At 45.1% G+C, this 14132-nt stretch overlaps 1 protein-coding gene across 10 annotated transcripts in view; it reads left to right on the forward strand.

Moving 5' to 3' along the window:
* Positions 1 to 14132, forward strand: part of TBC1D30 (TBC1 domain family member 30) — a 147773-nt gene that overhangs the window by 83437 nt on the left and 50204 nt on the right. For 4 of the 10 annotated variants that reach the window (XM_023257196.2, XM_045062025.1, XM_045062026.1 and 1 more), the window contains one exon: positions 964 to 4605. In XM_023257196.2, the coding sequence (XP_023112964.2) occupies positions 964 to 1736 (773 nt within the window). In that variant the 3' untranslated portion in view covers positions 1737 to 4605. Of the gene's footprint in view, positions 1 to 963; positions 4606 to 6334; positions 9891 to 14132 lie in introns of those variants that run through there. The other 6 variants (XM_045062028.1, XM_045062032.1, XM_045062029.1 and 3 more) reach the window with 3 other exon arrangements.

Consider the following 14132-nt stretch of genomic DNA (forward strand, 5'->3'; position numbering starts at 1 on the left):
GTAAGATAGATCTGGGTGATGAAGTTTCGGATGGAATTGGGGAGGCTGAGGAAGTATGAGGATGGGTCAGTCAGAGAAACAGTCATGCAACTGAGGGAGGTAGTAGGATATGGGATGGAGAGGAGACTGTAGTCAACATTTTCAATAAAGACTGGAGTGTGACCCAAGGTACATGACAGCAGTCGAGAAGCGTAGAGGTGAGCTCAGCCAGATGATAGGGATGTCAGGAGGAAGGTTGCTCACACAGAGATGGTAGGGCCTTCTCCCTACTGCTTCTGCCTGCTGTTGTCATCTCTGGGGCCATGTGTGTTTGAGCGTCATCTGAAATAGAGGCTTGGTCGTAGCCACTGGAGGAGGACGACAGGAATACTATCACCAGTGCCCTCCAGGAGAGCACGGCTTTGGTGCTCTCCAGTTTCAATTTGCTTTCAAAGTCCACTGAGGACACAGGAGTGGGATCAGGAATCAAGTAGCAGTGATCTCCCTACATTTTCACCACCTTCTATCACCTCTGTCATTCTGCCTGCTCTCACCTTTATAATATGCAGTGTGTTCTTTTCCTACCCCTCAGAAGCTCACAGCTGATAATCCATATGGTCGTAGTGTTTGACTTATTTTTAAAACAGTCTTCTACAGTTTTCTAGGTACAGGACCTCTGAGGTTATTTCTCAGAGACAAAAACTCTCAGTAAGAAACAGTAGGGTGTCTGCACTTTAGTAATGAGGGGCCAGAGTCTGCTTCTTTTTGTATCCTCAGCCTCTCGTCTCCTCCTTTTGGAAGAGGAGGGAACAGGTACTCCAGGCTCTAGGGTTGAATTCAGTTTCTGTTACCTTCAGTCACATGACTCTGCAAAACCTGGCGGATACGTGGGTTGGGATGTGGGGACAGCCTCTGTGATTCCTGTTCTGTGATGGATGGTTTCTCTGTGGTCCATTTCACACAACCTTTCAACGTTTCTTTCAGATAAAGGGCCAGTGACCAGCATTCTCCCATCTCAGGTAAACAACTCTCCGGTCATAAACCACCTTCTTTTAGGAAAGAAGGTGAAGATGTCAAACAGACCTGCCAAGAATGCGGTCATCCACATCCCCGGCCACACAGGAGGCAGAACGTCTCCTGTCCCTTATGAAGACCTCAAGACGAAGCTCAATTCTCCGTGGCGAACTCACATCCGAGTCCACAAGAAGAACATGACGAGGACCAAGAGTCAGCTGGGCTGCGGGGACACCGTTGGGCTGATAGAAGAGCAGAATGAGGGCTGCAAGACTAAGAGCCCGGGGGCGGCGGAGTTCCCCTCCAGCCGCGCTGCGGCAGCTGGAGGAGAAGGTGGCAGCTCGGAAGGCCGTGTGGGGAGGACAATCGAAGGGCAGTCTCCAGAGCCAGCGTTTGGGGATGCCGACGCTGACGTGTCTGCGGTCCAGGTGAAGTTAGAAGCCTTGGAACTGGACCGGAGGGATGCTGCTGCCGACCCCGAGCCCAAGGCACACGCGCCCTGCCAACGGCACTTCCCGGAGCTGCCTGATACGCCCGGGGAAACCAAACCTCCCCAGGGCGGCCACCTGAAAGCACCCATCTTTAGCCCTTTCCCCAGCGTCAAACCACTACGCAAGTCAGCCACTGCCAGGAACTTGGGATTATATGGTCCTACAGAAAGAACCCCAACCGTGCACTTTCCTCACATGAGCAGGGGCTTCAGCAAATCCAGTGGTGGAAACAGTGGCACTAAGAAACGATGATGGCCCTCAGAAGCTTCGACTGTGGATGCGCCTTCCCATGGTGGTAAAAGGGTTCCGGTTGAGGCTCCCAAAGAGTGTTAATTGTCCAGTGAAAATGAATAGATAGGTTCAGAGATGAGCACCAGTCTGTAAAGATGGGAAATGGAACTTTTCTAGTGGGAGCCAGGACGGGGATGTTTTCCCACCCACCGCTAACCGATCCAGTGAATTCTTGTGGCAGCATAAATATTGTAGTTTTAAAGCGTGAAGTTTTCCCTATTTTTAATCGTGAGTTGTTTAGGAAAGACTGCGTATTTAGACTGTTAACCCCTCTTCCTTCTTCCTGTTCTGAGGGCTGTCAGGGTCCCTGCGACAACACTCCTCCAAACCTTCTGGTTCTCTGGGCGTTAGCGATACTCAAGCATGCACACGCTAGCTCGCTAGAACAGAAACTGTACAAAGGAAGTAGGTTTCTTAGTTACAAAAAACATCCTGATTTCCCTCTTCCTGCCCCACTGGGGGAATGTTTGTGTGTGTGCGTTTTTCTTCAGTAGTTTCTCTCAGCCAGTCTGAAGATTGTTTTTTCATTCTAGAGCTAAAGTGCAGGAGAAAAATGTAGATAGCCTTAGTTTCTCTTTCTGCCTGCAAAATGAAGAAAACCCTTTATCTGTTGAAATTTAGGTTAAGCCACCAATTTGAAGATCTTATCCAGAGAACCCACACGGGATATGCATTAAGCAATCGCTCTGAACGGCTTGCTGATTCTGCTAAGCTTTCCCCAAGGTTCATTTTTTTCCCCTCTAAGAAGAATTATGGTCCTCAGTGTTGGGATGACTTGGTGGGCTCTCCATGGAGCGTGTCCCGTGTTGTCCACCGTGCAGCTCACTTACCTACCAGCTCTTCATGGCAGACGCAGCGATGCTCGATCGTGGCTCGAGCCGTGTTCACGGCTGCTGCTCGGAAGCCAGAAACACAGCACCTGCAATTCTGTTACTTGAATTTTGTGCTTTTTTGATTGGAGCACTTTGTTGAGTACTTTTGTTACTTGAACACTGCCTTTCTTTGGAGAAGGCATTAGTGCTTTCTAGGTCTCTCTTACCCACTTCTCTCCCGGTCCCAGCGGGTCAGAGACAGCACCTGTTATCTCCACTATGCAGATGGGAACTCTGAGCCACACGGAGGTGAAGTAGCATTACAGGCAGATACTCAAGGTGAATACTCCCAGTATTCCCTGTGACTTGGTCACATCTCCTCTGGCACGATAGGCGGATTTACTGCTCTTTGTACACAGATGCATTGGCTGTATAGGTTCTAAAAACCAAGACTGGGAAGCCACTCACTGTACTCCCTCTTGACTCAGAGGACCTTTCTCCAGATGGTACAGAGTCCCGTGATGGCGTTTCACAAAACCAGCTCTGTTTTTACCCAAAAAGGTAGTTCATTTTAAAAATGCTTCGTGCAGCTGTCATTTGAACAAAGGCTCACTCCTCAGTCCCCTTGTCTTACTGTTATCCGAAGAATAGCCTCAGCATCTTTATCCTCCTCTCTGATAGACCTTGACCATGCCTGCAGGCACATTGTCGATGCACTCAGTGTTCATTTGGGCTAATTGGATTGCCAATTCTGAAACCAAAGCTATAATTTTAGAGAGGGCTTCTACTGTGAGAGGTATTAATTTTCATAATAAAATAGAGAATGTGGTAGTGTGGGCTTTTTTTTGAGTAGAAGACACAAGAATGACATACAGTGAGAAAAGCCATGTTATCCCTTTTGTGGTATTTTTACCCCCAAAGGCACTGAAGGTGGAAAATATGACTACTGAGTTATTGCGGTGTTGGTCTTGAATTCTGGGCCACCTGAGGGTGGCATGCAGCTTCTTAAAAAGCAGCCACGCCCACCACCTGTCTTGGGAAGGAAGGAGGTGGGATGTTGGGCTTACCTCGCGTCCCGCCCTGGGGTTGAGACCGCTACATTTTTCAAAATTAAGCAAATGAAACGATTTTCTTCCATCTGCTAAAACTTTACAGATAATAATTCCACCTTATATTCTTTTCTTCTCCCCCACCCCAATGAGTCAGAACAGACTCATCCCTTTGAGGGATGTCTGACTGGAATGGAGGAATAGTCTCTCTTCTCTTGAGTCAGCCCCGCGCTCCCTGAGGATCTGGGTCCAGGGAGGTGGATGCTGGGGCGAAGCCGCTTACCACAGTCCTTGGGATGGCGCTGTTGTGTCTAAGTGTCTTAGTGTTGGTGACACAGGCCCCACCAGTTTCCCTCTGATGGTCTTTCTGGGAGAGGGATGGACGAGACGGGCGCATGCTTTGGAAGAAGTATTTTAGCCCAAATGGAAGAATGAATAACTGAAAGGATCATAGTCCTCGGAGGTCAAAATGACCTTGTCAGGATTTTAAAAACCGAAGGATTTCTGTTGAAGCACTCTCTGTACCAATAACATGCATGCATTGTACCGTGTAATCGCAATGTGAATCGGTCAACTTTGGAGACTTGCCTACTTTAGGAAATAGAGAAATCTGCAGTAGCCTTCACCACACAGCATGTACAAAGACCAGTATGGACTCGTTCTCCTCCCTACGTATTGGACACTGTACTCAAGCACCAGAAGTACTTACCAAGTAGCGGTTTCTCGATTTCTAGATCTGTCTGTCCCCTGTCAGCACTTGTGTGGGGAGTCCCCTCCTTCCAGTGCTTCTGCACCTCAATACTCTTACAAAAGCCTCCAGATGGTTTAAACCTAGTTTGTAATGTTTGACCTATGGGCTGTCACTTTTTGAAACATTGTATTCCTTTTTCTTTTTTCTTTTTTGTCTCTGTTGTTCTGAAGAATTGTACTGATTACAAAGACATGCGCATAAAGATTCTTGTTGTTGTAGCTGTCGTGCCATTTTCTGAGTGCATGCGTAGAATACCGTTGTGACACTGACATTCTCCTTCCCCTTCCGCTTCAAGTTTTTCCCCTCCTTAGTCACGGAACTGGGGAAACAGCCCAGTAAGCTCCATCTCCCCCAATCTAATCACTGGGCTGCAGGGTGGCCCGTGACCTCTTGAGAACTTGGCAGAGGAGCAGGTTCCTAGGTATGAGTGAGTAGAGAGTTTACTTAAGAACGTGTGTGTGAATGTACGTGTGTGTATAAAATTAGCCATTAGGTTTGTCATTTTCCTTTGTTTCAATAAAATAGGACGCCAGGAACGTAACTCAGCTTCCTGGTGTCATGGGTGGGATGTGAATGGACAGCTGTGGTCACAGGCACTGCTTCAGCCTGCTCCCTTCATCAAGTCTCCCTTTACTCTTTCTGAGCCACTTTCTTTGCTGCCTCCAGCAATCATTTGAGGCAACGTTTAAAATACATGACTTTTTCGGGGTGCCTGGGTGGCTCAGTTGGTTGAGCATCTGACTTCGGCTCAGGTCATGATCTCACAGTTTGTGAGTTCAAGCCCTGTGTTGGGCTCTGTGCTGGCAGCTCGGAGCCTGGAGTCAGCTTCAGATTCTGTGTCTCCTTCTCTCTCTGCCTCTTCCCTGCTTGTGCTCTTTCTCAAATAAACGTTAAAAAAATTTTTAAAAACATATTATTTTTCCTAATGAAAGAAGTAGCATATATTTTAAGAAAATTTGCAAAACCGAGCATAAGGAATCCTCAGTGTTCTGGTATGGGCTTCTCCGGAACGTTCTTGTATGTGTGTGTGCATGTATACACACACAAAAAGGTATATTTAGCTGTCATACAGCGTATATATATATATATATATATATATATATATATATATATAACTCGTATACAGTGTATATATAGCTCGTATACAGCGTCATTTTCAGTGACTTTCCTTCATGTGTTCATGCCAGAATTCAGGACTGTTGTCAAACAGTTGGTTCCTGATTGTAGGTAGTATTTGAGAGCGTCTTAATACTTACATCTTTGTGTACAGACTTAAGTACGTTCTCAGGGTACATTCATCGAGGTGGTGTTACTGGATTAGAAAGTATGAACATTTTGGGGGCACCCGGGTGGTGCAGTCAGCTAAGCCTCTGACAGTTGATCTCAGCTTAGGTCATGGTCTCACGATTTGTGAGATCGAGTCCCATGTCAGGCTCTGCACTGACAGTGCTAACAAGCCTGCTTGGGATTCTCTCTCTCTCCCTCTCTCTCTCTCTCTGCCCCTTCCCCATGTTCTCTTTCTCTCAAAATAAATGAACTTTAAAAATAGGAACATTTTTGGGGCGCCTGGGTGGCTTGGTCGGTTAAGCATCCGACTTCGGCTCAGGTCATGATCTCATAATTCGTGAGTTCAAGCGTTGGGCTCTGGGCTGATGGCTCAGAGCCTGGAGCCTGTTTCGGATTCTGTGTCTCCCTCTCTCTCTGCCCCTCCCCTGTTCATGCTCTGTCTCTCTCTGTCTCAAAAATAAATAAACGTTAAAAAAAATTTTTTTAAATAAAAAATAAAAATAGGAACATTTTTAAGTCATACGTATTGTCAAATTGCCACCATCAAAGGTTGAACTTCTCATTGCAAGCCATGAATAAGAATGCCTGTTTCTCTATGCCCTTGGATGAGGCAGCAGTTTTTTTCTTCTTTTTTTTTTTTTCTCTTTTCTTTTTTTCTAGGACCTCCAGTATTGATAGAAGCAGTGATAACGGGCATGCATACCTCATTCCTGGCTTTTGAAGGAACCATTCAGTAAGATGTTTGCTGAGATTTCTGGTAGGTATCTTTTATCAGGTTAAGGAAATTACCTTGTATTCTTTGTTCACTAGGGTTTTAAAAAAATCAGCAGGTACAGTTGACCCTCAAACAGCAGGAATTTGAACTGTGGAGGTCCACTTATTTGAGGATTTGATAAATACAGTGCAGTACTATAAATACATTTTTCTTAGAATTTTCCTAACATTTTCTTTTGTCCAGCTTACTTTATGATAAGAATACAGTGTAATACATATAACATACAAAAATGCGTTAATTGGAGGTTTATATTATTGGTAAAGCTTCTGGCTAACAGGCTGTTAGTAGTTAAGTTTTGGGGGAGTCAAAAGTTATACGTGGATTTTCAACTGTGCTTCTCACCCTCGTGTTGCTCAGTGGTTCATTGTATTGAACTTTGTCAAATGATCGCACATTGCATACTTTGAGAAGAAACTAGTGTGTGAGATTTGAACTCAAACTTGAGGAAATGACCACTACCAGGTTTCTTCTAAGAGTACTAGATATTTTAGAGTTGGAAGTGATGGCAGCAAAAGTTTTATGTGCAAATTGTCATTGCAGTAAATTTACTAGTAGAAATTTGGAAAGAATATCTGAGAACAGAGGAAATGGTTGGGGTGAATTATGGTTCATCCATAAGATGGAAATGCCCTGGTCCATGAGTGTTTCCCCCATTGGAATGGCTGTTATCTATTACATAAGGCAGTTCAGGTGAAAGTCAGCAAAGTGTGGAGTCGTGAGGCCCCTGGGATACAGCCATAGATGGGAGGCCCTTACCGGACGGTAGCTAAAGTAGAACCAGGCAGCTTTTCTTTCACAAAGACAGCCTGCGCTCGATCGCATGGGGACTAAATGGGGACTGGGAGATTGTTGGGGTTGGATCAGCTCCCGAGAGGTTCCCTGTTGGCCAGCTCCTGAACCTGAGTCTGCATCTCTCCTGGAGCTCAGCTCAGGTCAGATCTACTGATGACTTGAAAAGTCATGCTCTGTCTCATCTTCTTCACCTCGTCCAGAACACCCACTCCTTATCCGATTGCTCCACTCTGCACCCCAGAGGCCTCAAGAATCCTGGAGTTAAAAAAACAACAACAAGGAGTTGACTGTTCCTTAATTTTTGTATTCCTGCTACAATTCTAGTTTTCCTTTGGGCAATGCCGATCGTTGGGAAGGAGGTGGATCAGTTCCCTTCGGGAACCAACAGGGCCGGGTGGGAGCTAGCCGATACCTCAGCCCAGATGTCTCCCCACCCCTGAGGAGTCCACAAATCTGTATTCAACAAACAAACAAACACCCTAGTAAATTTGACACTGAGCTAGATTTGGCAACCACTGTCATTCTATTTTAGCGGTATCTTAACTAGTCCCCCTCCCTGCTGCCGTAAGTACACAGTTGCCAGTGTGATCCTTCCAAAATGAAAAACTTACCAGGCCATCCCTCCAGTCAAAATCCTATCGTACCCCATTTTCTGGGGGATAAAATCTGAAATCCTTAGTTTAGCATGATCTGGCCCATGGATATTGTTTGAGCTTTTTTCCCTACCTCTTTCCCGTTCGTCACCTTCTACATCCTGTCATCCCCACAACAACATCTACCATTCGTTTCCATGTGCTAGGCATTGTCCTGGCTCCATTCATATATGTCATCTCGCTTATTCCTTCCAAGAACCCTGTGAAGCATATTATCCGTGTATTCCCCAGATGGTGGATATGAGGTGAGCGGTTATGTCCTTGTCCACGGCCACCTAGCTGATAAATAGCAGAGTCCTGATCCCTCTGACACCAGACTGAGCTCTTTTCTCTGCTGCACCGACAACTTTGCAAACAACTTGACATACCCTGAGAGGTCCTTGCCCTCGCAGCATTCTTGTAACCGTGTATTCACAAACCTCTGCCTAGAGCACCCTGCTTGCTCCAGTCTGTCTGAGAAACACCCACTTGTCCTTTTAATCTTATCCAACACGTTAACGAGGTCAAATCCAATTTGTCACTTTCCAGTTCTTTGATTTTTGTGCAAATTACTTAATAGCTGGGAGCTTTGGTTTCCCCATCTGTACAGTGAGAATAGTAATTTCAACCTCATAAGGTTTCCTGTGGAGTCTCCTATTTTTGCTGCCTACAATTAACTCTCTCCCTTTGGCAGCAATGCTCTGATTTTGCTTGGGGGGTTGGCCCTCTTCCTTCTGTTGGAGTACTTCCGGGGAGGTTGATGCCCCTGGAGCACAGGGCCACAGCTAAGCCAGTCAGCATTCTCCCTCCTCCATCCCTGGTGTCTGGCCTATGGACATGCACACAGGCAAAGAAAGTCAGTTCCTGGACTCTTGTCTTGAAATCTTGGGGAAGCTGACTTGCTCATTTCTGCTGGGTTTGCACCTGGGTGGAAAATCCCCTAAGTTGCTGCTGGGAGTGGTCTTGTAACCACGAGGGCAGAACCTGCTGGAGAAGAGAGTCAACACGGAGCAAGTGGAGCTGAGAAACCACACCCTTTTCATATCAAGTGATCCTTGGATCAGGCCATGCCTGCAACCAAATACGTCTCTCTACGACACTTTGTTAGGTAAGCAGACGTTGGAATGCTAGCCCAGTTTGCGCAGGTGTTCTATTGTTCCTATTAAACGTCTCTTACTTGGAACAGGGATGTTATAAAGATTACAGAGTATAAAGGCAAAGCAGTGGATGTATCACCAGTGAAAAATAGTTAATATTTTTTACTTTATAGTAATTCAAGCCTCTCCTGAGCTGCTTTCTCTTATTTTTGGCTTTGTCCTCCCTATCATAATAATAGTGTGAAGCAGTGATGGAGTCAGGGAGCGTGGTTCTTGTTTTATGAAGAGGGCTCTTTCCTCAAGCTCTTGAGTCTTTTTTGGTCTTGTATCTCCTTGTCACAGAAGGAGAGGTGATTTTGAGTATGAAACTATCTTTGGTTAATTTTGCCTACTATTCCAGCACCATCTGCATTCATGACTGAGCCCTGTGGAAAGCAGAGCGACTTGAAAACAAAACACAAAAGAGATATTTTAACCAAATTCCACAACGTTTGGGAGCCCAATCGCATACTTGTGGAACTCCCCCCTCATAGAGTGCAATAGAAACAGAAGGCACATTGCCTCTGCCTTCCCTAGGTAGCCATGCCACCTGCTCATGGAGAAGGCTCCAGGATGTCTCAGGTGGTATCTGCTGGGAAGCTGCGGGCTGGATCTGGTCATGGGCCTCATGGGGACCTGTAGTGTTTAGCAGAGCCACGGAAGCACGCGCTGGGACCACACCTATTTGCGAACACATAAGAGGCATCCCCTGAGGATTTCAACATAGCCCAGTGTTAAGGGGAATAAGAAGACTACAGATGCTGTTTCAAAACATATCTGTGACAGGGCACCTGGGTGGCTCAGTCAGTTGAGTGCCCGTCCCTTGATTTCAGCTCAGGTCGTGATCCCAGGGTCATGAGATCGAGCCCCATGTCGGCTCTGCATTTAGTATGGAGTTGGCTTAAGATTCTCATTCCCTCCCTGCCTCTCTCCATCCTTCCCTCTCTCTCTCTTTCTCTCTCCCTCCCCTCCATCCCCCTCTTTCTCTGCCCCTCTCCCCTACTTGTGCGAGCGCTCTCTTAAATAAAAAGAAACAAACACAGAAAAAAACCCCATAATATATCGTGAGAATAGTGATTTGAGTCATTGCTGTTACAGAGACCTCTTTTGGACCAGAAAGGTGCTGAGGTCTGGGGAAAATTGGGTTACATATGACTTTTACATAATAAATTCCACAAATGTATATATAGCCGAACTTAACAAATAGTGAAAAGCTTAAAGACTTTCATTGCATGTGGAACTGTGGGCCAGAATTTCTAGTGTGTTTTTCAAGTGTGACAAACACATGATAGAGTCATGGAATCCTTAATAAAACTGTATTCGAATAATGAAATCATTAAATGTTAGATCGAGGGATCCTGTCGCTCAGTAGTTTTCAATGGTTTTTAAGGCAATGTGTTTGCACATGGTAAAAATTCAAACTGTAAAAAAAGCTCTTGGAGAAAACTAGGTCTCTCTCTACACCTCGATCCTTAGCCATCCAGTTTCCCTACCTACAGGAAACCACTATCAGCACTTCCTTGCAGATCCTCCCAGAAGAATTTTGTGCATATTCAAGCATGTTCACACACACATGTGTTTTTGTAAGTAGAAGCAAGATAATAAACTTCTGAATCTTTCTTTTTTTTTCACTTAATGTATCAGGGAGATCATTTCATAACAGTGCAGGCAGGGTGACCGCATTCTTTTTACTGGGGCATTGGTTCCCATTTGAGGTCTGTGCACAATGAATTGATCCTCTTGTCCATTGTCAGGGAATGTTTTGGCTTCCGATTCCATACCTATGGAATATGCATGCCCTTGTGTATATGTTGTTATATTGCAAATAAGCAGGTTTAGCTACAGGATAAATTCTTAGCTATGGGATTACTTGTCAACAATGTTCATTTTATATTTTGACACATGTGGCTAAATTAGTCTCTGCAGATGTTCTATAAATTCCTCCTCATGTTGCTCAATATCTTATCAAACTTTTTTGTTTTAGTGTTTATTTTTGGGAGAGAGCGAGAGCACGAGCAGAGGAGGGGCAGAGAGAGAGGGAGACAGAATTCAGAGCAGGCTCCATGTGCAAAGCAGGACATGGGGCTCAAACCCACAAACCATGAAGTCACGACCTGAGCCGAAGTTGGATGCTCAACCAACTGAGCCACCCAGGTGCCACCAAACTTTTTTGATCTTTTCTGATTGGACAGATACTAAGCTACATTTAAAAAATGGGCATGAAGTTAGCATATATCTAAAAATTACTTATAGGTCCCTTGTTCATAGCCTATGCTCACTTTTGGTCCTTTCCTCTCATTGATGCAAGTTCTCTATATATTAAGAAAAACGTCTTTGTAATATTGCAATATTCTCATTTTTCTGGTTATCTTCTGACCTGATGCTGATTTGTGAACATGTATGTAGACTTAAAAGCATTTTTATTCAAATTCATCAGTCTTTTCTAGTTTCAGGGTCTTGTGTGATATTTATTTTTTACAAAAATTTTTTAAATGTTTATTTTTGAGAAAAAGACAACCCGTGAGTGAGTGGGGGAGGGGCAGAGAGAGAGGGAGACCCAGAATCCAAAGCAGGCTCCAGGCTGAGTTGTCATGAACTGTGAGATCATTACCTGAGCTGAAGTTGGACACCCAACCAACTAAGCCACCTAGGTGCCCCAATTCTTGTCAGTTTTAAGTAAATTCAGATTAGCGGCCCCTTTTTAATTTTATCCCCCCCCTTTTTTTTTTTTTAAATGTTTACATTTTGAGGGAGAGAGGGAGGGTGGGAGGGAGTGCAAGTAGGGGAGAGACAGAGCAAGAAGGAGACATAGAATCTGAAGAGGGCTCCAATTTCCAAGCTGTCAGCACAGAGCCCAGCACAGGGCTCGAACTCACAAACTGTGAGATTATGACCTGAGCCGAAGTCAGACTCGGATGCTTAACCGACTGACCCATCCAGGTGCCCCAGGTCTTGTGTGATATTTAGAAAGGCCTTCCCCAAATCTTTGGAATTGTTCGAAAATTATTTCTTTTTTTTTTTTTCCTTCTCTTTTCTTGGGTTTCATTTTCCATGGCTTAAATCTTTGATCCATCTGGAATTTACTTTTGTGTAAGATGTGCATGATGGTTCCATCTTAACATTTTTCCAAATGGTTGCCTAGTGGTCCAAACACCATTTATTAAATAGCCTGTCTTCTCATCATTGATGTGAAATGCCACCTGTATCCCATACTCAATCCCATACTCAATGTGTGTTTTAGGGTTTCTTTCTGGACTTTCAGACCCACAGTTTGTGTTCAAACCAAATGTCCTGAGAATATCACAGCTGCTCTGGTTGAGGCTGAGGTGGAAGGGCCAAAGCCCTCTCCACTCTGTTCCCTTCTTGTTGCCTGAGGTCACCCCCAAGCTGCTCTGTGCAGGTTTTGGGATCCTGGGGAGCATAGTTTCGCAAACTGCAGTTTGATCTGGCCCATTCTCTTTCACTGATGACAACTGTAGTTTGGAGTAATTAAGTGACAGCAAAGGATGTTCTGGTAGGGTGTGTGTCTGTGTGTGTGTGTGTGTGTGTGTGTGTGTGTGTGTGTGTGTTTTCCTTTCCTTCCTTTGTGTGTGGAGTGTATCATTGCTGTAGGAGCTACAAGGTGTGTGTGTGATGGGGGTGGGGGTGGGGGTGGGGAGGGTCACAGGAAGGTGGCCAGAGAGCAGAGTCAGGGACCACTACCATGGCACAGGTCCTCCTGTAGGTGTTTGGGGAGAGATGTTCCAGGCAGAGGGAAGAGCAAGCACAAAGTTACTGGGATGCATACGTATATAGTATAGAGATGTGGACATAAGGGTAGAGTAGGACAGGTGCAGTATCGCTGATGTAGAGAGAAGGAGGTCAATCTAGAGATTAGACTATACTTCACCTAAGAGTAGGAAAACTTTCACTTAGCATCCTGTTTGTATTAATAAGAATAGGTTCCTATGTTATAATATTTCATAACCCACGCTCTACACATTATATTGTTTATATTTTCATGGCACTCCTGGATTAAGTGGAATCATTGCAAGGTGTCTCCAAGAAACAAGCATTTCTTCCTCAAATCCCGCTCTGCACTACAGTGGTTTCGATTTGGGTTTTGGTGCCAGCAGCTCAGCGTTTTGACTGATAACTGTAACTTTTCAACTTTCTAGAACTAGTGCGGTGAGGGAGAGAGAACCTGAGTTGTAGAGCCTTGTGGAGAGAAAAGTATAAACTCTGCACCCAAAGCAGTCAGCTCCAGAGAGCCCTGGTCCTACCCTCCTTTTATAAACTGTCTTAGAGATCATGTCTGGAGCCTCCTTCAAGAGGAACCATCTCCACTGGGTACCAAGAATGAACCACTGCTTGAGTTTGCCTCATATGTGGTTTTGAGTGTCACGCAGGGACATAGTGACCAGGATGTCACCTCATAGATTATACTTAAGTAGCCTGAAAGGTCCATAAAGAATAAATAAAACACTATTAAGAGGGTCTCAGCAACAATATGTGTCTGAAAGCTTGCCACCACCACCACCATCAGTCCAACCTATAATGATGTAAAAATAATAAGTAATGATTAAGTCACACACAGCCATTGGATTTCCAGATTTTAAAAAGGTGATTTCTGGAAAAGGAATGACATCAACGAACATTTTAGTTTCCTTGACTTAGCTCTCTTCCAAAACAGATTAAAAAAAAAAAAACGACTAAAACACATAAGAAAAACAGAAAACAGAAAACAATTCAGCCCATCAGCCAGAAAAATGGATGGATTTCAGGAAAGGTATTATTAGTCATGACCAAGCTTCATCGTGCAGTAGAGAGGCAGGACTCTGGACTTCCACGTGGTCCGAGTCTGAGTTTCTGAACCACAGGGTATAGGCTAGGCTCAGGGTAAAGGGTTTTCCTGCCTCTTTGACCAGCTGCTGTGTGTGTATGTCCAGTTCCTTCGGCCCTTCTAGTCTGTGCGAATCCTCCCAGTTTTGACGGTCAGTTGACTTGGGGCCTGCCACTCTGCTGTGCTGATACACCAGGAAACCCGGACGGGTGCTTCGGGCCACAGCTACAAACTGCAAACACACCCCCGTGTGTCCCTGAGGTCCTCTCATGGAGCCCATGAGACCAAAACTCTTTTCTTT

This window comes from Felis catus, chromosome B4 (genome assembly GCF_018350175.1).
Source record: "Felis catus isolate Fca126 chromosome B4, F.catus_Fca126_mat1.0, whole genome shotgun sequence".
Taxonomy (NCBI): domain Eukaryota; kingdom Metazoa; phylum Chordata; class Mammalia; order Carnivora; family Felidae; genus Felis; species Felis catus.